The sequence below is a fragment of the Cajanus cajan genome, chromosome 7 (genome assembly GCF_000230855.2).
Source record: "Cajanus cajan strain Asha chromosome 7, NIPB_CcT2T_4, whole genome shotgun sequence".
In the NCBI taxonomy this organism is placed as follows: Eukaryota; Viridiplantae; Streptophyta; class Magnoliopsida; order Fabales; family Fabaceae; genus Cajanus; species Cajanus cajan.
This window is the reverse complement of record NC_138523.1, coordinates 54,432,336-54,455,867: the sequence shown is the minus strand read 5'-3', so window position 1 is coordinate 54,455,867 and position 23,532 is coordinate 54,432,336. Positions and strand designations below refer to the sequence as shown.

At 31.5% G+C, this 23,532-nt stretch overlaps 1 protein-coding gene across 1 annotated transcript; it reads left to right on the top strand.

Annotated features, from left to right (window-relative positions):
- The first annotated feature begins 19,235 nt into the window (after nucleotides 1-19,235).
- APS1 (ATP sulfurylase 1) lies at nucleotides 19,236-23,353 on the top strand. Its single transcript, XM_020351785.3, has 5 exons — nucleotides 19,236-19,909; nucleotides 21,778-22,183; nucleotides 22,420-22,680; nucleotides 22,773-22,859; nucleotides 22,944-23,353. The coding sequence occupies exons 1-5, from the start codon at nucleotides 19,404-19,406 to the stop codon at nucleotides 23,079-23,081; spliced, it is 1,398 nt and encodes a 465-aa protein (XP_020207374.1). The 5' UTR covers nucleotides 19,236-19,403; the 3' UTR covers nucleotides 23,082-23,353.
- The last annotated feature ends 179 nt before the right edge of the window (nucleotides 23,354-23,532 follow it).

The window sequence follows — 23,532 nt, the reverse complement described above, 5'->3', positions numbered from 1 at the left end:
ATGATAGTCATAATTTTTCACATGTATACCCTAATTATCATAAATGTTACAAAATACCAAAAGATTAGAGAGAGAGAAACAAAATTTTCAGACCTAAAGACTAATGGCGTGTTTGGAATGAAGGGAAGAAATTAAGTAAAGAAGAGAGGGAAAGAGATGAAATTTAAATTGAAGGAACGGTGAAAGAAGGAAAAAAAAATTAAATTTCATATCTTTATAAAATCAATTTTTCTCTTCATTTTCTCTTCGATCAAATAAATAAAATAAGCCATTATATGTGTTTTCTTTCTTCTTTATTTTCTTTTCATCCAACCAAACATAACATAATTGATACAAGAAATATTGTATGTTTGAGCCCGAGCATTTTCGAACATTGTTGGCGCAGTGAAGCCAACACCAATATTGCAGGGAACACTCACTACATTCCCACACAATCCAGCCTGAAGAAGAAGAAGGTCAAGAAATTGAATCTAAACAGAAACTGGAAGAATTTTATCAGAAGAGTCTGAGGACCATATGATACATAGTAGTCCTAATAAGCCAACACAACCGGGGTCTTTTTTAGATAATTTTGGTTTGGATGTTGCATGCTCACAATGTTCCATGACACATTTAATGCACTAAATCATTCAGGAGAGAGACAGGGACAGTGAGTCATTGAGATTTGTTTTTGTAAGGAAGCATGGGCATGTTTTGTTGGGGCACGTTGACACATGGATAATATTTTCATCACATAAAAAGTATATGTAGTGGATTAAGGACAAAGGTGAGGATGATGGGCAAGGGTGGTTCCTTTTTTGGGCTTTGGGATTTGTTTTTGTCACATTGGACTAAAATAATGTGGGTGTGTTTCACTTGTGCTCGTGCTTGTGGACAAGGAAGGGGCATGTTTGAGATTGATGATGCTTGCTAGTGCTGTAGTCGAGAGTTCCCAAGCAAACCAAAGAAGGGGAAGTGCGTGTGGTGGGCCCAATTTTCCACACATAACATAACACATCCCAATATTGCACATTTTGCACTGTTGCATTGCATCTAATGATTCTCCTCCACCCATTTCAATGCTTTGCCTTCCCTTCTTCTCATATGTAGAAAAGGAAATAGCTGATCATGAATCAACTAATACCACATTATTTCAATTTAATCCATGATATTTAGTTCCAATTCTAAATATAAACATGTGTTAAATATTTAAAAAGATAATTTTATCATTTATATTAATTCTATATGACTTGAATAGGATTGTCTAATAATGAATAATCCATAAAAATAAAATAAAAATTAGTGGTGTGTGTACATTCATTCACGGATGAAGCAACCTATACAGTCATGAACTTTGATATAAAGAATTAACCAAGGTAATCTATATATGAGCTTTCAATTTTTAACATTTTCCCCATCACGTGAAAGGCATACCAACACATCGCCCTTCTCGGCAAAGCACTACTCATTTATCCCTCATAAAGTGACAAGTCATTGTAAATCGTTTGGTATGCTAAAAGGTGGTTACCAAGTTAAAGGCATCATTTAGTTGGAAATGTCATGGTACAAAGCTTTATTCAATAATGTCACATTGATATGATATCCGTATAAAAAATTAAAAAAAGAAAGTTACAATACGATACATTGCATGTGTTCTCGTCCTTGCAATGAACATAAACTTTAAAGCAAACATGATTTAAGACCCAAAGCATACACACGAGTTGATCCCCCTTTTTAATGTGCCAAAATGATGGAAAGTAAAAATACACCATTGACCATCCTATATATACAATAAAGTCCCTTGTATCTCTTTCTTCTGTAGGATGAAAAATAATTGTGGAATATAACTAGAATAATTCATGTGTATGCTACAAAGGCCCAAGGACTGGATGGGAATATAAAAATATGGAGTGCCTACTTTACTTCATGGGCATTATTATTGGCCTGTTGTTGGAACAGATGCGACAAAAACTATCTTGGTTTTTTGAAGTGGTACTTGTTTCCTTTTGAGATTGATTATTATTATCCGCATATTGTGTTGCTTTCTGAAGGTTAAATTGCATAAAATATCAAGTAATCAATTCTGACCTATCTATCTCTGTGGCATAACATAACTTATGTATAAATATAACATTAGGTCGCAAATTAATATTAACTGAGGCAGAGTCACCAAGCTAGAAAAAGGTGGGAAATAATGTTTAAAGAAAGAGATGAATTAGAGACAAGTATGAAAGCGGGAAGTGATATACACGTGAGGGAAGGATTATGGTTAAAAGAATAAAAAACACAAATATAATGTTAATGAAATCTTCCCAATATGATGAAGCAAGGTTGCCATCAATATTATAGTCCCTAAAACCACATATGCGCAGCATTTATGTCCTTCTGTCCCTTTTAAGGATCTTTTAACTAGTATTAAATTGTTAACGAGGAATGTATATAAAAAGATCATTAATTATTCTAATGTGAATGTCAATAGATCTGTGTTTCTCAATGCACGCCTGCAATTTCATTCATGATGGGTGTGTGTGGATAATTGTTTCTGCTAATTCTAACCTTTCTGCCTACACATGTAGTTGGGATAATAATTGCAATAACAAACAGTTTGTGACCTTTTGCCATTAAAATATACAAACACTTGTAACATTTCCAATAGTGTATGTAAATCCATCAAGGTATGCAAATGCAACGAATATTCTCATGCCAAATTTGCAAACGAAGGTAATAAAAGAGGAGGAGGGAATTAAAACAAAGACATAGAGAACTAAAAACACACTCATGCTTCGGGAAAGAAGTAGCTATAGGAGATTTCTTTTATGACATATTTAATATGCACAAAATAATGTTAAATTTTAACATCGCTTTATCTTATTTTTAAATTTTACCTGCCTTTTTTATATTAAAAAATAGGTAGAACTTATTTAATATTTATGTGCTTAACCAAAAATAAAGTGAAGTAATGACACTTAGTATTTTTTATACCATATTAACATTTTTAAATATTTGAAATTGTTGTGACTCTTGTTTTTAATAAAATGTTAATTGTCAAATTGACATCTCAAATATTGTTTATCTATTTTAAAATAAACATTAAAAATTAAAATAATAATTTTATATTTTATAGAAAATTAAACTATGAATATTATTTATTTATCTATTTTCTCTATATCTCTATTCAACGTTAAGAATAAATAAATTAATGACTCTCACACATGAGTCAGGAGTATTGATCATGAGAGTGAAAGTGGTATCTTGAACATATCACAAAACTGATTCACTGCCACAACAAGTTAAAGTCTCTAAAGGTTGAAATAAGTGATCAATATATCTTAATAATTAATTGGGATTGTTAAAAATTGTATTTTAGTTCAAGTTTTGAAATGGAGACAATTTTGTGTTGGAAGATCATGGATGAATATCACGATCATATAATGTTTAATCACATTCTATGATCTTTAATTAATTTTAGTAATATTCAAAGGTATATGTTAAATAGTGTAGTGAATATTTAATTGAAGTTTTCTCTTTTTGTGTAGGAAAAGTAACAAGTCAGAAATCCATGACCATAACGCTCATCCATGGCTACAAACATGGAGAATGGGGAAAGAATGATCGAAGTCATAGATTCATGGCAGTAACGTTTGTTCATGGCTATAGCGATGAAAATCTAGAACAAGCTAAAAATAAAGGATCTCTCAGCACTACAACACTCAATCATCACCCAAGTTGTGGGAGCTTTCTTCACCTTGAATGACTCCTCACCGCTGCAACAATAATTCATGGCTACAACGGTGGAGTTAAAAAATCTAACTTTTCCTTACTTTTAAAGATCATATAAATAGTAAACAAGAGGGAGAACCAGCAAGGAAGAACAGAGAAAAACCCATGAGAAAGAAAGGACCTTTGAAGGAGGCTTTGGAAGGTTGAAATCCTTTGGGAACAAGGGCTTTACTTCTCCATTTTCTTCTTCTTTCTTCTTGTATTCTTCATCTTGTATCATTTAGAGCCCTCGTCATGAGTGCCTAACTTCTCTTGGATTAGGTTTGAATGTAACTACCAACATTTGTGTAAACCTTTGAATCTCACAGACACACACACACACACACACAAACACACATACACACACACACACACACACACACACACACACACACACACACACACACATATATATATATATTCAGTTTATCATATTTGGGTTTTGATTTCGATCTTAATGCTTAAGCCGATTTGATCATTCGTCATTTGATCTATAGTTTTGAATCTTATTGGAAAATATTTTCTAAACTTGGTTTGGATCATTTCACCTAACAATGACTCGTGTTGGGAATAGACTTGAAGTTGTTAACGATTTACATCCTTATGCTTAATGCAATGGTTGAATCTTGATCATTGAGAGATCATGTTTCAAGGTTTAATCCTTAGAGATTCAAGTTTGAGGAATCAGTTTGAGTAACTATATGGATGTGGGAATATGAAAACTTGAATTCATATGGAAGATTCATTGGAAAACATAAGTGCTATGAAAGTACATTTAACCCTAATCTCTCTTGCATAAAAATCACTTCTTGAATCAATATTTTGTTAAACATCTCATTTGCAACTTACCTTATTTACATATCTACTCAATATATTTGTACATGAATGTTATACAAATTGAACTAGGAAGAAAATTACAAAATATCTCCAAGTCCCTGGAGACGATATCTTAAATTACTACACAAAGCTTGGTCTACTTACCAAGTGTGAAAAATCCTTCACCAAGTTCCACCATGGAACTAGCCATCTCTTTTTAAATTCAGCCACCACACTCTACCCTCAACACATGCAACTCATAAAAAGCATTACCCCATGTAACAGAATTCCAACTCAACACATGAAATTCTTCTTAATTGTTAAGAAAACCCTCAATTTTGACAATGAAAAACTTAAATTCTCATCACTTCTCTAACAATTTAGTTCAAGATAATCAAGACTACGCTTATAAAATATATATGTTATAATCAAGTTTTCCTTACCTCAATCACTTTCAACAATAAAAAGTAATTAAGGTAGAAGGGTAAAGTCTCAAAACCTTAAGGTTCACCTTGTAACGACCCGCCATGGTCTCTACACTTAGTAGAATCGCACTACTACTAGTGAAATAAGAAAATATTAAGTTGGATAACTCATACATATAGGTATATACAAGAATAAAAAAATAACAATTTCTTAAATACAAAATAAAACGTCATATATGTACAGTCATCCCAAAAATAATATTCCCTAGTGCCGATCAAGCACGGACAAAACCGTTACCTAAAATGGTAACCCTAACACGAGGATCAAACTCCCCGACTCGCAGCGGTCACCTCAACTCCAAGCTAACCCTGACCTGCTCCCATACCAAGTATGATCATCGCAGTTCCACCACATGAAAACAGAAGGGTAAGCTAGAATTCACAAATCAATTATACAAGTATAGAATAATAATCTATACTACATCATCATCCCACACTCAATCATGTTCATAGAGTCACATCATACACTCTATCCAATACTACTCATGCATAGAATACAATTCACCAATCATGAAGTCAAACACTACACTTCATCATATTAATAATCATGCAATAAATGCATCTCATGACAGATATCAATGCATATCAATCATCTAATGCGTCGTCACGCATACACCTAGGAGATCTCCACAACAATAGAGCTGTATAAGTGACATTCCATCATACCGAAACCACCCCAACCGTTTTCACGCCTAATGCGCCCGCTCGGTCACAGCTAAACAGGATATATAATCATCACTCGGGTTTACTCGGATGATGTCACTTACACACTTGGAAGTCCAGATCCACCGTCAGGTATAGCACAGCTGGGTACGGGCTTACCACGACCTTGACATGCATTAACCAAGTCAATTGTGGAGTTCGCCCACCGACTATCCGCAAGGATCCACGCACCTTCCCGAGTACTTGGTTAAGGGAATAACCCTCGACCTCATACCACACTCCAACACTAGCTAAGGACTTAGAGGAGACTCACCCAACCCAGTGGCCTATTTGAGCACCACTCTCCCAAAACCAGTGGCCTCCCAGAGCACCACTTTCATATATCAGTGGCCTATCCAAGCACCACTCTCAAGAGACTCTATGTGAGCTCTTCCAGTTCGAAAATATTTTTCCTCTTCTCAAGTTCTAGGCTAGACTTATGCCATAAGGCATCACATGCAATCATGCATCATACATCATATATGGTCTGCCTACCATAATGATCAACAATCGTACACATGTCATAAGACATCACATGCAATCATGCATCATACATCATACATGGTCTACCACCATTATGATCAATAAACATACCATATGAACATATACACATGTCATATCATATTCAAACATTCATATATATCATCACTATGCATACATATGAATCACACCTCACCATACATCATATATCATACATACATGATCCAAATCTTCAACTTTAAACATGCACAAGCATCAATTATTTATAAACATATTCACGCTCGGTGCAGCCTGAGCTCGCCCAGCCTAATCCCAACCTGAGAGTCTTAAGACTCATCCACGCCTAGCACGTTCAACTCACGCTCAGTGTCCTTGAGATAGAGACTCCTAAGAGTCTCCACGCTTGGCGCAGCCAAATCACGCCTGGCCCAACATCCAACCCGAGAGCCCTAAGCTCTTACACGTTTGGCACTCTCAACTTGCGCCTAGCCTAATCCTAGTCAGAGAGTTCAGAAACTCTCATCCAAACCAACAAATCCAGCCACATGCAAACACAAAAAAAAAATACAATGCATAGGCTCCATACAACACAAAAACAAACTCCAAATCTACATGCACCCATCCGATGCATCAATTCCACCCGAAAATCCCATTTTTCCCAAAACCTCGAAAAATGAACGAATTCTCCGATCCAGCCGTTGATCCTCAACTTTCATGCATCAATTGAATTTCTAATCTCACATGCAACCTAAATAACAAACATTCTAGCTTCCCTCACCTGAAGATCAGCTCAAAAAGCCAACAATTGTGACGAAATAGAATTCCCTTCCAAAGCTCAACCCGGAACTTCAATCCTCCCAAAGCAAGTTTTCTAATCTGAATTTCAAGAAAAGTCAGAAGGAGTTAGTAATCTAGAGGAGAAAATGAGTCAAACAGAAAAATTTGGGAGAGAAAGGAGCTCACTGACCCAAAGACCTTCTCTCTAAAACTTCTCTCTAAAAACTCACATTTTCCTGAAGGCCCCCAACCCCTGTTTATAGACTTTCAGATTGCCCCAGAACGGCCCGTACCGTTCCGAACTCCCAAATCACGCACAAAATTCACGCCCAGAACGGCCCGTTCCGGGACTCATCCGGAACGACCCGTTCTCCCTTCAGAACGGCCCGTTCTCCCTCCAGAACGGCCGTTCTCCTTCCGAAACGACCCGTTCGCCTTAAGTAGTTTGGAACGGCCCGTTCCAATTTAGGAACGGGCCATTCTAGCTACTGAATTTTTTTTTCTACGTTACACACCTTCTCTTTAAGAATCAAAGCTCCTCAACGGTATTCAAGGAAACTTCCTATAGATCACCGAATCAACAATTGGGCAATCTGACTCCAAAGTCTATCTCTCTAAAAACCTCTTTCTATAGAAAGTTGAGAAGTGAACCTCATAGGTTCACTTCTCAAAATTTGTCTTATATACATCAATCCTCCTTTGGTTCACTCTTCACCACTTGAGTCATATAACCTCTATAACATGAGTTTAGGGTCATCTAGAGATGTCAAAATCGGTAGGTCAATCGGCTCACCACTAGTTTAGGCTGGCCTAATTAGGAAACAAAAATTATACAAATTTTGGTTAAGTTCCAACTCAGCTTACTTAGCTCATAAGTCAGTCAAGTTTGAGTTTAAGTGAGAGTCAGGTTGACTCATTTAACCCATTGTAATTAACACACACACACATATATATACACACACGCACACACATATATGTTTATATTTTATATAGTTATTGTTGATATTTTCTTATGTATTTATATTTATATCAATGATAAATTTGATAAATAAAAAAGAAAAAAAAAATTAGTTATTGATTATCAATTTTATAATACAACATAAATCATATAATTAAAAAATGTAAAAAAAAAAAAAAAAAAACTATTACTTTGATTGTTGCGTTGAATTCATCTTATCATATTTGCGCTTGAGCATTCAACATGAAAAACTAACCTCTAGTTTGAGACATGATACAAATAATTTTCTTTTCATATTTTTAAGATTAAATAATTTAAGTAAATTTAATTTTTGGCCTAATTTATTGTAATTATAATGTTTTTGCATACAGCTTGAGTCAACCTTATATCACGATGACCTATCCAGTATTTGAGTTAAATTCAAGAATACAATCTAACTTTTCATAAACTTAATATTATTTTGGTAAAAGAAGTTGTTGAAAACGAGTTAAACAAACAATAAAAAAAGAATATGGTAATAGTTTTTTCTTTTTGATTTTTTAGTTATTTGTTTGACTTTTTTTACGCGATTTTGTCATAATTATGACTATTTTGGTTTAAAAAATTGATTAAATAATTTTACATAAATAATAAGTTTCAAGTGTTAAATTAATAAAAAAAATGTTTAAAATTGGTTACAATATTGAAAACCATTATTCAAAGAAAAATAAATGGACCTATATTTAAAAGATGAAAGATTAAAATAATTTTTTTAAAAATAAATATTAAAATTAAGATAAACGGCAAAAGATTAACAATTCAAACTGTTTTTTGGTTGAGTTTTATCGACCAAATTTTTATAATCCATTTTTCTCGGATCTAATTCACATGCAGACTGTAACTAATTAGTTTTAAAGATAAAAATGTTAAAAAATAAAAAATAAAGTCATCTCACTCAACCAAACACGTCAATTCACTGCCATGTATCCAACAAACATAAAAGCAAAGACAGTGAAAGACTTTTCCAGAGTTGGTCATATAAGGTATCAAATTATGATTTTTACTTTAACTTTATACATAGCTTTGTGACAAGAGAAGTGGATCGACAAAAACGGCAACAAAACAGTTATTTTCCTTATATAATGGATAAAACTGCAGCCTTATTAAGAACTTTGTTTCTCCTTGGGTAGAAAACCCTAATGTGACAACGTTAGAATGCATTTACCAAATTCTCATTATTTTTTTATTTGCTCAATTTTCACGTAGCATGTTAACATATGTCCTAAAAATAGCCCTTTTTTTTAAGGACACAAGGGCTTTAGCCCTTAGCCTTTAGATCTAAAGGTTAGAACCCCACAAGTTGTAACATGGTGTTGATAAGTTTTAATTACTAAGTTCCAAGTTGAAGTAATATTTATGAAGTCAGTATCAAATCTATTTTTATTTTGAGGTTGTGTTGGTTGGTCCAGAATGGTTACACTAATGCCAAGAATGTGTGTGTGTGTCTCTCTCTTTTTTTTTTTTTTTTTTTTTTTCTGTTTTGACTGCAGAAGCAGATGCTGCATGCCTTATAACTTTGAGCCAAATGCAGCTTATGTCGGTATCAGAAGGCACCAAAAACTTTCATCATTCATTCAAAAGAAAAATGGTCAGAAGACCCTCAAAACAAGGCCAAGTACTACTTTCACTTTACCTTCCTTTTCATCCTGTTTGTTTATTGTTCATTTGATTATTTATTATTCACACACACAGGCCAACCACTTTTTTCTTCTCTTTTTTTTTTTTTTCTGTAAAACAAAAGAACCAAGGACTTTTTTGTCCATAACTCAGACATAGATTTGTTTGTTAGGTGTCTTATTTTGGCCCCACACCAGCCCAAAAGTCCATGGGCTAATGAATCTCTTCTGTGGGGCCCATGTAATCAGCATTCCGTACAGTAGTAATATGGGCTAATAGTGCTACTATGCCTCCATGGCCACAAAGCGTTGGTTGCTGCTTTTGTTGCAAAACTTTTATATACTTTGTTTAGCCTATAGTCCTTTTGCTGAATGTGACAGTGATAATTTATATACTAAAATTTGAATAAAAAGAGAAATGTTTAGATAAAAAGAAATAAATCAGGATGATGAAGTGTTGAACATGAGAATGTAAATTTCTCGTACTCTATGAAAAGTTTTACTTTGAATTTGGCGGTTTGGGTTCAAAGCAAATAATAAAGATGTTCATCAAAAGAAAGTAAAGAAAAAGATTAACAATACTACAATAGTGTGTAACTTTATTTTCATTAGAAGTGCACAAAACTTTTGTAAGTGTTTTGAGTTTTCACTTTATACTTTTATTGGAGATGACAAAAGGTTGTAGGTGGTGATGGGACCAATGAGCTACATAGTTAAAGGTGAATCTCGAGTGTGTGGGTGTGTGAAAGAGAGAGGGAGAGATTTAAAACACAAAATGATTCTCTAATCTAAAAAAAAAAAAAAAGGATGCTTCTTCTTGCTTTACTTTGACTGCAACTATTTATCACATGTACGAGCCAAACGTTATCAGTTGAATCAGGAGTTTTTTTTTTTTTTTTTTTTTTTTTTTTTTGCATATTTGTGATTTGAAATAGATTTAAAAACATTAAGCCTAGACTTCCCCACTTTATTAGTAAGTTCAAATCCATATGAAAAGGTTCATGGAAGAAAACAACTAACAACTAAAATATATGATAATTGTTTACAAAGGGCCTTGGGTCCTTGACATAGACTTTAGTCACACTTATAGATACCCTAAGGATAACTACTATAAATTCACACATTTATATATATATATATATATATATATATATATATATCATGTTTATAAAATTAAGTTTACTAGTAATATTTTAAAAAATATTATTACGAATATAAATAGAAAATGTAATAAATATTACATTAAAAATTTAAAAACCTTTAATTTGAGTTCTTTTTTTCCATTAAGAAAAGTTATAGGACAGAGGGAGTAAAGTTTAATCATAGAATGATTTTTCAACGTAGAAAGCTGAAAGCTCTTGTAAATATCTTTCCTCGCAACTTTGTTTTTTTTTAATCTCTTTTGCAAATTTTTACTCAAAGCTCATTTAAACCTTTACCTTGGGGCTCATCAGCTATTTTGAATTAATGAGTTTCTCTGACGTCCCAATATTGATGAGGCCCAATTTAGAAAAAAGTGGCTATAGTTCGTACCAAAGCGAAAGAGCCCAATGGATCCTCACATGTCTTTTCTTCTTTTTCTTTATATGCCAAAAGTATTACTAGCAGAGAGCAAGTGAGTAGGAAGTTGATTGGTTTGAGAAAAAAAAAATGGAATACAAAGAATACGTGTTAATTGTATTTTTATTTTTTTTGTTTTTAAGACCTATTTTATAAAATTAGTTTCAAAAACTATTTTTTAAGGAGTAAAAGTGAAGAAGGTGACTAATAAAAATAATAATAATAATAATAATAATAAACGAATAAGATGTAAGAGCGCATAGAAGAACATAATTAAAAGAAATATAAAAGTAAAAAACTTTACAATTTAGAAATGTTCTGATTTTCTTGTTTTAAAGAATCAAAAAACAGATATTAATATTGAAAATAAATTTCAAAAGCTACTCTTATCAAATATTTTTATCTTAAAAACACAGAAACAAAAAATGATGAGAAAATGAATTTTTTTTTATATTATTTGATATGAGAGAAATATGAAACAGAAATAAACAATCGTATGTTTTATAATTTAATATAATATACCATTTACAATAGATAATTTTATCTTTTTCAGGTTTTTTATTTTTTTCCTTCTTTTATTGACTTGAATCGAAATAAAGTAAAAATATGTATTGCCCGTTTATTTTCTTTCTCTCTCCTATTTAACACTAAAACATCAGAAGAAAATTTGAAAATATGTTTCTTTATCATTCTTTTTTCTTTCATGACAAACTCTTACAAATCAAGCAAAATGCAATTGTTTACGTCTCTTAATAAAGCATTTTTTTTAGAAGAATAAAGCATTCTCATGTACATGATCAATAATTGAATCCTCGTAGGAACTCAATTATTGTTAACAATGTTAATCCTTGTTGGCTGAATTGACTCATGTTATGGACCCCTTAAAAAAAAGAGAGAATTAACGCATGCTACTAATTGTATTTGAATTTTTCTTCCATTATAAATTAGATTAAAATGTAAATTGCAATAGCTTTCGAAAATTATAAATTTGCAATAGGATGACGTTGGTATAATTTCATGAATTTTATTTTTTTAACAAAATGAATTTTGTCTTTTTAATTTATATTGTTAAAAATATTTTATTTTAATTTTTATAGATGCATATTCTTTTAATTTATAGTTTCATAAACTTTACTTTTAAATACTTTTATCAGTAGACGAGAAAGGATAAAAAAAAACATATATAAGAACTAAAATGAAAATATTTTTAAATTTAATACATCAGCTAGTCCTTCAATTTTGAAGAATTTTCACTTTTTTAAACTTAAAAAATGTAATTAGATCTCATGTCTTTTAATTTTTTTTTTGCAATTTAATCCATGTGATTAAAAATTATTTTTAAAACATATAAACACCTCTTATCATAATCCATTAACAATCAAACCTCTATCTAACCAATATCATTTTCTTTCAAAATGTACGCAAAACAAATTTTTATAATAGACATTATTCCTAAAAAAATGACAGGAGATTAAATGTATGTGTTTTTCATGTATGTAATGTATTTGAGTTTAATAATAAAAATGTGTTATCCAATATGGAAATGATTACTCTCAATCAAAAGATAACAAATTCTTAATATTTATACCTTTTAATATTTTTCATTTTAATTATTTAATTATTAAATTTTTATTTTTTTATTTTACATGTATATATATAAGAAAAACAAAATTTTCCCCTCTATTAATATGCAACAAAGTTTTTAAAAATTTGTAACAATAAATTGGTGTATATTTATTTTTTAATGTTATTTTTTACTTAATCATAATATATTATAATACTTTATATTTATTATTATCACCATATTTTAATTATATAATAAATTAAATATCTATCAAACTTATAAAATAAACTGTGTATGTACGTGTATTGAATCTAATAAACACTTAAAAAAAGTTTATGAAACTAAAAGTAACAGATGAATATTTAAACCTTTCTAATATTTTTTAACGAGAGTCTTTCATAGCTTAAATTTGATTCCTTGAAAGCATAATAATATTTTATTTGATGTTTATTCCAACATTAGACGTTGATATCAAAGCCAAGTGTTTAATCATTTATCATTGTTTTAGCGGTGACCTTGTCTGTTAGTGTACTGCAATTTATTTTTCTCTAAATTTTATAACAGTTAGTGCTTAGAGCATTTATTGTGGGAGTTGTTTATAAGTAATCTTTTATGTCATATCATGTTATATTAGTTCTTTTTATTGTTTATGGATTGTTTAAATTTTAGTAAAATTATTTGTAAAAATTTCAATACTTAAAAAAAAGTATAAAAAAAACTGATATGACATGATGTGACATAAGGTTTACTTATAAGCAATCTTTATTACAAATGCTCTAGTGTTAAGCTTCAAAAAAAAGCAGAACAGAGATGCCACAGTGTACCAAATAAAAATTTATATCTAAATCAAAATTATGAATCTTGCACATATCTCTAGAATATCTACCATTGATTAATTTTCTCATTATGTCAGAGGCACCTCAAAGAATGGGATAGCTGGCTTCAAAATTTAACACGATTGTATACACAAGGCAGAATTCAAACATTTGACCTTACTTAAACGTGAATCAATCTTTATTATTGAACTACACGCTTAAAGTTCATCCATCGTATACTAATACTGTGCAATCTTGTCGGGATATTTTTTTAGATTAAATAGTTCTTAGTATTGGACAAAGCTCTGGTTGTCTACATGAGATTAGTTTATCTTGAAAGTTGTAGCATGTAGATTCCCCACTCCACTATCTTTTGTTTTACTGACATTACTTTTACATTAAATACAGTGGAGATCTCATTAATTAAATTATTTTGTTGGTGATGAGTATCAAATTGTCACTTCCTGATAGGAATATGCATATGCTTGCCCTTGCCCCATATGTTTGTCAGATAAGCATTATTAAGATACCTAATAGATGTTCAATTATCAATCAGCAAAAAATCATTTTCTTTTTTCTTTTAATATATCATTGGAAACAAAAAAAATCGTCTTTTCTTTTACATGATAAGAAATATATTAAAATAATGTTATAAAATAAATAAGAAAAGATCATATACAAATTTATTAAATGTGGTTCAATTCCTTAAATATACGTTTACAAAGATATTCATTATTTATTTCAAAATGTATTAAATATATTAAAAATCTTCCCTTCAAATTTTTTAAGTTTACAAATTTTATGAATAAAACTTGAAGACTCCTTCTTCACAAGTTTTCTGTCGAAACTTGAAAACTATCATTCACAAATTTTTTGATGAAACTCTCCTTCAGTTGACCTCCTCTCTTCTTTATTTATTAGCCTTATATCATAATTTTAAAAAAGAAAATAAATATCTAAAATAAATATAATATATTTTAATTCTAAATATTATTATGGAAGAATCAATATCTTTTAAAATCTAAATAATATCTTAAAAATTTGAGTTTAAAAATTTGAATTATTTTCTAATATATATATATATTCCCTTTCTAATCCATATATGAAATAAACTCTATCTTTTAACTAATCATGATCTCTCAGTCATGCAACCGCTAACAGAAAGAAAAGAAACGAAATTAATGTATCTTTGTCGACTAACAAACCAGAATGAAAATCAGAACAAAGACTGCACTTGCAACTGTGTCTCCTGTCATGTCCACCGTGAACAATCAGGTGTTAAGTTCTTTCATATCGTTATTCTTATATAACGAAATTTCGTCTAAATTAATTCCAAAGTTTATATTTTAATTGGGTTTTCGATAATTAACTACGTGCATAGTATATGATTTTTTTTTGTGATTATACAAATGAAATGGTGTATAGCAAATTTGTACACCTATTCTGCCATAAATTCAAAATGATTGTAAGATAGTTGATTTTTTTATTAGTTTAGATTAGTGTATATGTAATTAGCAGTCAGTTAACCTTTTAAGTTTACGTGTCTCGTGCATTATACATAATACATGTATGTGAGTTATATCATATCATATATGCATAAAAAAAAAATTCATATTTGAAGGATACAACACCTTTATAAAATGTGGGACATTGCAATACAACACAACACAGTTGCCGATGTGGACACCTCTTGGTCCTCTTCGTCTTTGCCTGAGGTGGAACTCAACAATTCTATTTATTTGATTATTAATCTTACACGATTCATACCTACAATATAGGACCTTCTATGCGACACTACACTATAGTATTACTAGTTGTCTCTATTGCAACACAAAAATGAAGTATACGCAAGACCGCAAGAGAAAGAAGCTCAAAGTAATTGTATTATCTTTTCAATATAAAGATAAAAAAAATTATACAACAATAGAAGTGACAAATTATATGATTCAAAACTTTTTTTTTTTAGGATTTAACTTTACTATTATTCTCTTCGACTTTTTTTTTTTTTTTTGTAAAAAATAGAAAATATTACAAAAATTATTACAATGAAGATTAGACATAGGTTCTCGTGCTTTTAATTATCTCAACCCCTACTCACCCAACTACTAGGATTTTTTTTATAAGTGAAAAAAATTTGGCCTCAATTTTCAACTAATCTCACTTTTTATTTTTTTTAACGTTGTCATCTTTAAAATACTCATTCATTTGATTGTTATTATATTTCTAATGTCTCTTTTATTTTTTAACCAAATTTTAAGAAATAATAATTTTAAAATATAACTTTTTTAGATAGGATTAATAAAATTAAATAATGTAAACAACTTTTCTTAATTAGCATGGATGATTTTATTTTTCTTATATTCAAAGCTAAAGGAAGTATGTCTTAATATAATTTTATACTATAGTATTATGTAGTCAGTCTTAATAACTATTATGTTTTAATTATTTTTTATCTAAAATATTCTTTTAACTCAATATAAATATATTTAAATATAAGCATACTATTATGTTATGAAATGAGTATTACATTATTAATATTGATTGATATAAGTGATAAAAATTTGTATCTCTTAATTAAATTATCTAAAATTTAAATTATAACTTTAAATATAAAATAGATTATGTTAAAAAAAAAACTATTTGTTTCGTATGTACTTACGATCTTGACGGACATTAATTTTTCAACAATAAATACTACGTAATATGAATTAGAAGTAGAATGAGGCTAATGACATGAGGTTGGAATATAGTATATGATTTGTATGAATAATATTTTTAAAAAAAAAATGTTTAAACAGTACACTCCGTAATGAGACACGTCAAATTTTTGATAAAAAAAAAGAATTGAATATTGAAACCTTGAACCTCCGGCAGAATTGAGGAGAAGAGGAAAAGTGGAAGTGTTTGTTGTACATACGAACACTTGGAAAATGGTGCAATGCATGAATATGGACGTGAATGAGGGAACGTTCACTTTTTGTGTGAGCAAAGGAATGAGGTCACTTTTTCTCTGTCCCACATTAAATTGTGTACTTTTTGAATCTTCAATTTCAAATCACGAAGATTCACGGTAACTGCCAGCACCATGTCAAAATTCTCATTCAATAACCTTTACTATTTCAGCGTTCCTGAACGGAAGTCGAAAATTCATTCAATTGATTAAAAATTATTATTTTTTAATAAATTTATTATAAAATAATAATTTTTAATCACTCGGATAAATTTTCGACTTCCATTTTCGGAAGATACAACATCTCCCTTATTATTTTTGCTTTTTCATATATCCTTGGGAGTTAGACACTAATTACAAATTTATGGAGACTTAATTCGCTTATTTTTTTAATCTACAAAAGTTTTTACTTTTATTTATATATATAATACCTAATTACCTAATTTATCAATATTAAAATAATTAATTTATTAAATTAATAATAATAATAATAAATTCAATTTAACCTAAAATCTTACTTATCATATTGAGGATTTCATGGAATTAGGAATGACAATGGGGTCCTGTGAGGCGGGTAATAATTAATCCGTCCCCGCCCGACAGGATGAAAATTGGCCTCATACCCACCCCATATCCGTATGTGTATCCATTAAGCTGGTATCCATGAATTTCTTGAATACCCACGAATATTCATGGATATTTATAAATTTTTTAAGAAATTAAAAAATTATATTAGAAATAATTTTAAGTTTATATTTAATGTCATTGAAATATTAAAAATAAAAATTCAATGTTAATTTTGAACTTGTATTTGACGTTAATTTTGTTAAAATAATAATAAAAATGAAAGATAATCAATAACTTAAAATACATCAATCTCACAAGTAAAAGTCTCATATCATAAAGTTATAATAATTCAATCTCATAATTTCAAACGAAAGTAAACAACTTAATATACATAAATCTTATTGTGATGACTAATGTGTGGGCTGTGCGGCTATGGAAAAAAAATAAGATGAGAGAGTGTAGTTTTAGGGTTATGTAGTACAATGATAATTAGAATATTTAAAAAATATTATTAAACGGGTACCCGCGGGCATGGATATCATCATATCCGCCCCGCCCCGTTTATAAACAGGTAAAAAATTATCCGTTCCCATTATCCGCGGGTACCCAATTAGCCTATCCATTTATTATCCGTAACGGATTTTACCCATAGATATCCGCAGGTGCGGGTATTTTTGTCATCCCTACATGGAATTATTAAAGGATATATTTACTAAAGTAGAATTTGATGGTCTTAAAAAATGTCAAAATCAAGTTATGAAAAATTATTTTATGTTGATTTCAATATCTGGTACTAAAAAATTATTAGAAAAAAATTCCCTTAATTAGAGTTTAGAATAAAAACGGGTTTAGGTAAAAGCATTTACATTTAAATAAGATTGATTATGTGTGAAGTTTATAGGTAGGGCATGGGTGAGGGTGCTTCCACTAAATTTGAGCCAATTATTTTCGTTTGGCTTGGGTGCTTTTCATTTGTGTCCATTAAGAAGTGAGGGAGGCATGCAGCAGCATCACACTTGTTTTATTTAACTTTAAATGAGGATTTTTTTGTTGTGAATTGACAGAAACGTCCATAGTTTCTTCAAGTTTATTGTTGAATGCGTTGATCTCAAAAAGGCGTAATGTTGGGTGTGATTAGATAGACAATCACAATGCAATGCATTATTCGCAATTTTCAAAAATTGATGACCATTATCTTCTGTAGCCTGCCAGTTGAAAACATCACAAGTGAAATCCAATCACTTTGACTTTCCTTATAATTGGATGCTCATGTTGCTTTGGTGCTTCTAGCAAAATAATCGCTTTTCCACTTTAATTAATTTAATGGTGCATGCAGCCACTAGTTTTGGCCAAATTGTTTTAATTTCTCAAATCATTTTTTTTAAATATAAAAGACTAATTTTTTTAAAACAAAATAGAAATTAAAAACCCAAAAAATCATATTTATTTGATTCATTTCCTTTCTTATGTTTAATGTTATTATGGTAATAAAGGTAAAGTGAGCTGGCCTGCAATATTAAATTAATTATTTGTTTTTACCCTCAAATATACTTAAAATTATTTTATTTTGTGATTTATAATTTAATTATGTCTAATGATGAAATTTAAAATTATTAACGAACTTTTTTTTCTAAATCAAACTCCAATTGATTTTATAATTAGGTGAATTTGGTATTTGTTTGTTGTTCTCCACTTTCTCCCAAGCGAAGATAGGAGGAGGGTTCACGAGGAGAGAAAAAAAACCACTTCCCTCACTCTTCCTAATAATTATTGCAAACATTACCAAACATTTCTTATCATAATTAATCAGGGACCCACGTGTTCAGGTCAAACTTCAAAACTGGTCAAATGTGTCTCTTTTGGCGGTCGAAAATATTTTTTCCAATGAAACATTTTTTCTTCACGCACACTATAAAATATAAATTTTTTTTTTGAAAAAAAAAACTGATTCGGTCCCTGGTTTTTAGCAGTTACGAAGTTTTTTTTATAAAAATAAAATATCAAAGTTATAAATAATGAACAATATCTTTAAAAACAGAAATAAGGTGAGAATTAATTAATAGTGAAATTGGAAAATAAAAACCAGATGAGTAAAAAAAGAAGTGTCCAGGTTCATCCTCCGGAAGCACTAGCAGTATGTGAAAATATATAAATAGTGAAGGAGTGGTATCGTTGTGAGCAACGCAGGTTGTCTATTTAGGATCAGCATCAGAGCAAGTTCGCAATTGGGTGCGTGGTGGAATTACCCTTTTACCCCTATTCCTCCACTAACTCCTTCTTTTCCTTTTGGGTTTTATAAAGCACATTCCTGAGAAGGGTGAAGTGAGAAGACTTGAATGGCGTCCATGGCCACCCTTTTCGCCCAAACCACGTTCCCCTCTCGCTCTCTCTCGCAAACGTTCAACACCCATTTGGCCCCGTCCTCGAAAGTGAGCGTCTTTGCGAAGCGCAGGGAGTGGAGGCACGTGGGGGTGCGGGTTTCGAACACGTTGATCGAACCGGACGGAGGGAAGCTGGTGGAGCTTGTGGTGAGGGAAGCGGAGAGAGAGTCGAAGAAGGGAGAGGCTCTGTCGCTTCCGAGGATCAAGCTGTCTCGGATTGACCTCGAGTGGGTCCACGTGCTGAGTGAAGGATGGGCCACACCCCTTCATGGCTTCATGAGAGAAGCTGAGTTCCTCCAAACGCTTCATTTTAACTCGCTCCGACTCGCCGATGGCTCGCTCGTTAACATGTCGGTGCCTATTGTTCTGGCTATCGATGATGCTCAAAAGCATCTCATCGGAGATTCCAAGAGGGTTGCTCTTTTCGATTCCAAGGGAGACCCTGTTGCCATTCTCAATGAGTAAGACACCCTTCAATCCTCTCTTGCTTTTCTTCTTCATGTCAAATCTCTATGTGTTGGATCCTTTTGCACCTGCTTTCACACTAATTTTGGTCTATTCTTACATAAACTTCGATCATATTGCACTTTGTTTTCTGGTGTGGATTGAAAAGGAGGGGGATTAGGGTAATGGAGGATTTTTTTTTTTTTTTTTTGTGATTTTGTGAGAGGTTTTTTTTTAATAAAATTCACGGTACATGATGTGTATAGCGATTTTGTAGAATTTAATTAGATTGTACTTATGTGAATTTGTAATCGCTTGTTGTCACTATCATATATGATATTGTTGAAAATTTGTTGACTTTATAATAATTACTTTAAATTTCATACTAAATATTCTGAAATTATTTTTGAATGGTTAATTTAGTATATTTTTTTATTGATTAATTGAGTGCACGACTATTAATAATTTTTTTAAAAGATATTAAAATGATTTTTTGGATTGATCAAAACCAGTCTCACATCGGATTGACTTAGTGCATGATTATTAAATTTTATTTTCTATTTAATTTTTGCATAAAAAACTATGACACAAACACTCAATTAAGATTTAGCATTATTAATTAATGTAGGTTTGTGAATCATGTAATTCATAATAGTTATTTTAAAAGTTATAAAAGATGATACTGAAATGATTTTTGATTGATTAATTTAGTACTGTATTGAGTGAATGACTATTAATAATTATTTTAAAAGTGATACTAAAGGATATTGAAATGATATTTGATTGATTAAATTAAGTATCATATTAGATTGATTAAGTGTATGAGTATTAAGTTCTATTTTTTAATTAATTTTTGCCTAAAAATAAGACAAATATCCGATTAGTATTATTAATTAATGTAGGTGTAATATGTTTCGTTCAAATGGTCAATTATTGACAAGTGAAGTTTTTTATGTGCAATTGTGTTTGTTTAGTACAGATAAAAGAGGAGGGGTAGACGTGTGGAAATTGAGAAGGAATATGCCAAGGGACTAGGCATTTCCGTACATGTTTTTGTTTCTTTGATTAATTCCTTTTCATTTTGTATTGTGAATTGTGATGTTATGGTTGCTTGGATAGCCAACCACTCATACAATGACGTAGTGGAATTTGAGGCAGTTTCCACTACTGTCGTTATTTGTCTCCATTTTAATTTTTATTCATCTTAATCGGATCTTATTGAAATGTATTTGGTTCTGATTTCACCTGGGTGACTTTTATTGGTACATTTAATATAAGATCGAGGATTAGAACATTTAAATAGTTGGTCGTAACTAAAAAGTGTTCCATGGTATAGTACTTGACACTTGTACGGACATATGTATATGGTTTTGTGGAGTTTTACCTTTTTGTGGTCCCACATTCCATGATACACCACAAGACGGCAACGGATTATATTTTGACATTCTTGTTAAGAAAAATATCCCCATATCATGCTTCTTAGGTTTGAAGGCATGTCGGTATAGGTTCTTGGAAAATGAAGGTTGCTTGCGTGCCTTATCCATATTGAGCCGTATTAAGGCATTCTTGACCAAACATGCACATAATTCAGATAGTGTTAACATTGATGATACGAAACTCAACCTGAGATAATATCGTTTGACGAAGCTCTAGACCTCTATCTTGTAGATCAATAGGAGTCTTACACGTACTAGAGAATGAGTCAATAACATAATCATTCCCTGAATTATTTGTTTTGGTCTGCTATTACACTTTGAGTTGATTTTTTGAACACCTTTTCTACGTGTCAATTATTGGACACCCTTCATCTGTGCATGTCAACTATATCTGTATGTGTGATTTTTTATTTATTCTTTGGCTTATACTTCTATTTTGGTTATTTCAGTATTGAAATATATAAGCACCCTAAGGAAGAAAGAATAGCCAGAACTTGGGGAACCACTGCCCCTGGGCTACCTTATGTTGAACAAACTATAACCAATGCTGGAAATTGGTTGATTGGGGGTGACCTAGAGGTCATTGGGCCCATTAAGTACAATGATGGGCTTGATCATTTTCGTCTGTCACCGGCAGAACTACGTGCAGAGTTCACAAGGCGCAATGCAGATGCTGTGTTTGCCTTCCAGCTCCGGAATCCTGTTCACAATGGCCATGCTTTGCTAATGACTGACACCCGAAAGCGGCTTCTTGAGATGGGTTATAAGAATCCTGTCCTCTTGCTTCATCCACTGGGAGGCTACACCAAAGCTGATGATGTCCCACTTGATTGGAGAATGAAACAACATGAGAAGGTATGCCTACTAAACCAAATACTCAGTCTCATATTTGAATTTGAATCTGTCTCATAAAATTTACGTCTTGGTATCCTTATTAGTGGATACGTCACATTTAACTCATTTGACATTACATAACTACTTTACTCAGTTATGTTGAGAAATTAAAATAAATTTTTTTGAAATTATAGGGAATAAAAAAATTATTTTCAATTTGATTTCTTCAACATTTATATCATTTGTTCTATCTCTAGGTACTTGAGGATGGTGTTCTTGATCCAGAGACAACTGTGGTATCCATATTCCCTTCTCCCATGCACTATGCTGGACCTACGGAGGTGCAGTGGCATGCAAAGGCTAGGATTAATGCAGGGGCCAACTTCTACATTGTTGGTCGTGATCCTGCAGGCATGAGCCATCCAGTTGAGAAAAGAGATTTATATGATGCTGATCATGGGAAGAAAGTATTGAGCATGGCACCAGGACTAGAGCGTCTAAACATTCTTCCTTTCAGGGTAATTGAAAATTTGCCTTCTCACTAATACAGTGAGCGAAGTTCACTTAGGCCTCTTTGATATATGTGTTGATCATTTTCATTCATTCGCAGGTTGCTGCATATGACAAGACTCGGGGTAAAATGGCATTCTTTGACCCTTCAAGGCCTCAAGATTTCCTCTTCATATCAGGCACAAAGGTATGTTTTGGTGTTCACTATGATAATAGTGACTATATTGTTGCATATTTGTGGTATGTTAACAAAGGTTACTTGCATTTACAGATGCGCACACTTGCAAGGAACAAAGAAAGTCCTCCTGATGGATTTATGTGCCCTGGTGGCTGGAAGGTTCTGGTTGAATATTATGATAGCTTGGTACCATCAAGCAACGGCAAAGTGCCGGAAGCTGTTCCAGCTTAGTGGTGTATTATATTATAATGTATATTTCATGATTGGGAGAAACCTTAAGCTTATGTATTCTCTTGTTAAGACCCATATTCCAGAAGGATCCTGTGGCCCAATCTCTAATAATAATGAACACTTTGGGGAGGCACAGGCACACAGACACATCGCCTCTCTGTATGTATGGCTTTTACTGTTGCCTCTTGCACTTATGGTGCACTTGTGCATGCCAGCACTCTGTAATATAATGTGGTTGTGCTATGGATTTGGTTTCACACTTTCTTTCGTTATTGTTTTTGGCTTGAACACCTATTAACTCTATTTAGAACTCGATTTAGCCTTAAAATTGACAACATTACTCATAAGGTTCTCGCATAATAGCTAGTCCAGTATCATTACCAAAATTGTAAACGAGAAATATTATGCGTCACTTATAATCACATTATTCCAATTTGTGCTGATTTGGTTT

What these genes read in the sequence shown, in the direction of transcription:
- APS1 (XM_020351785.3), top strand. Translation starts at nt 19,404, where the DNA reads ATGGCGTCCATGGCCACCCTTTTCGCCCAAACCACGTTCCCCTCTCGC. An exon ending in GAATGAAACAACATGAGAAG is followed by an intron (nt 22,184 to 22,419) that starts GTATGCCTACTA and finishes TTCTATCTCTAG; the next exon opens with GTACTTGAGGATGGTGTTCT. An exon ending in TCTTCATATCAGGCACAAAG is followed by an intron (nt 22,860 to 22,943) that starts GTATGTTTTGGT and finishes TTGCATTTACAG; the next exon opens with ATGCGCACACTTGCAAGGAA.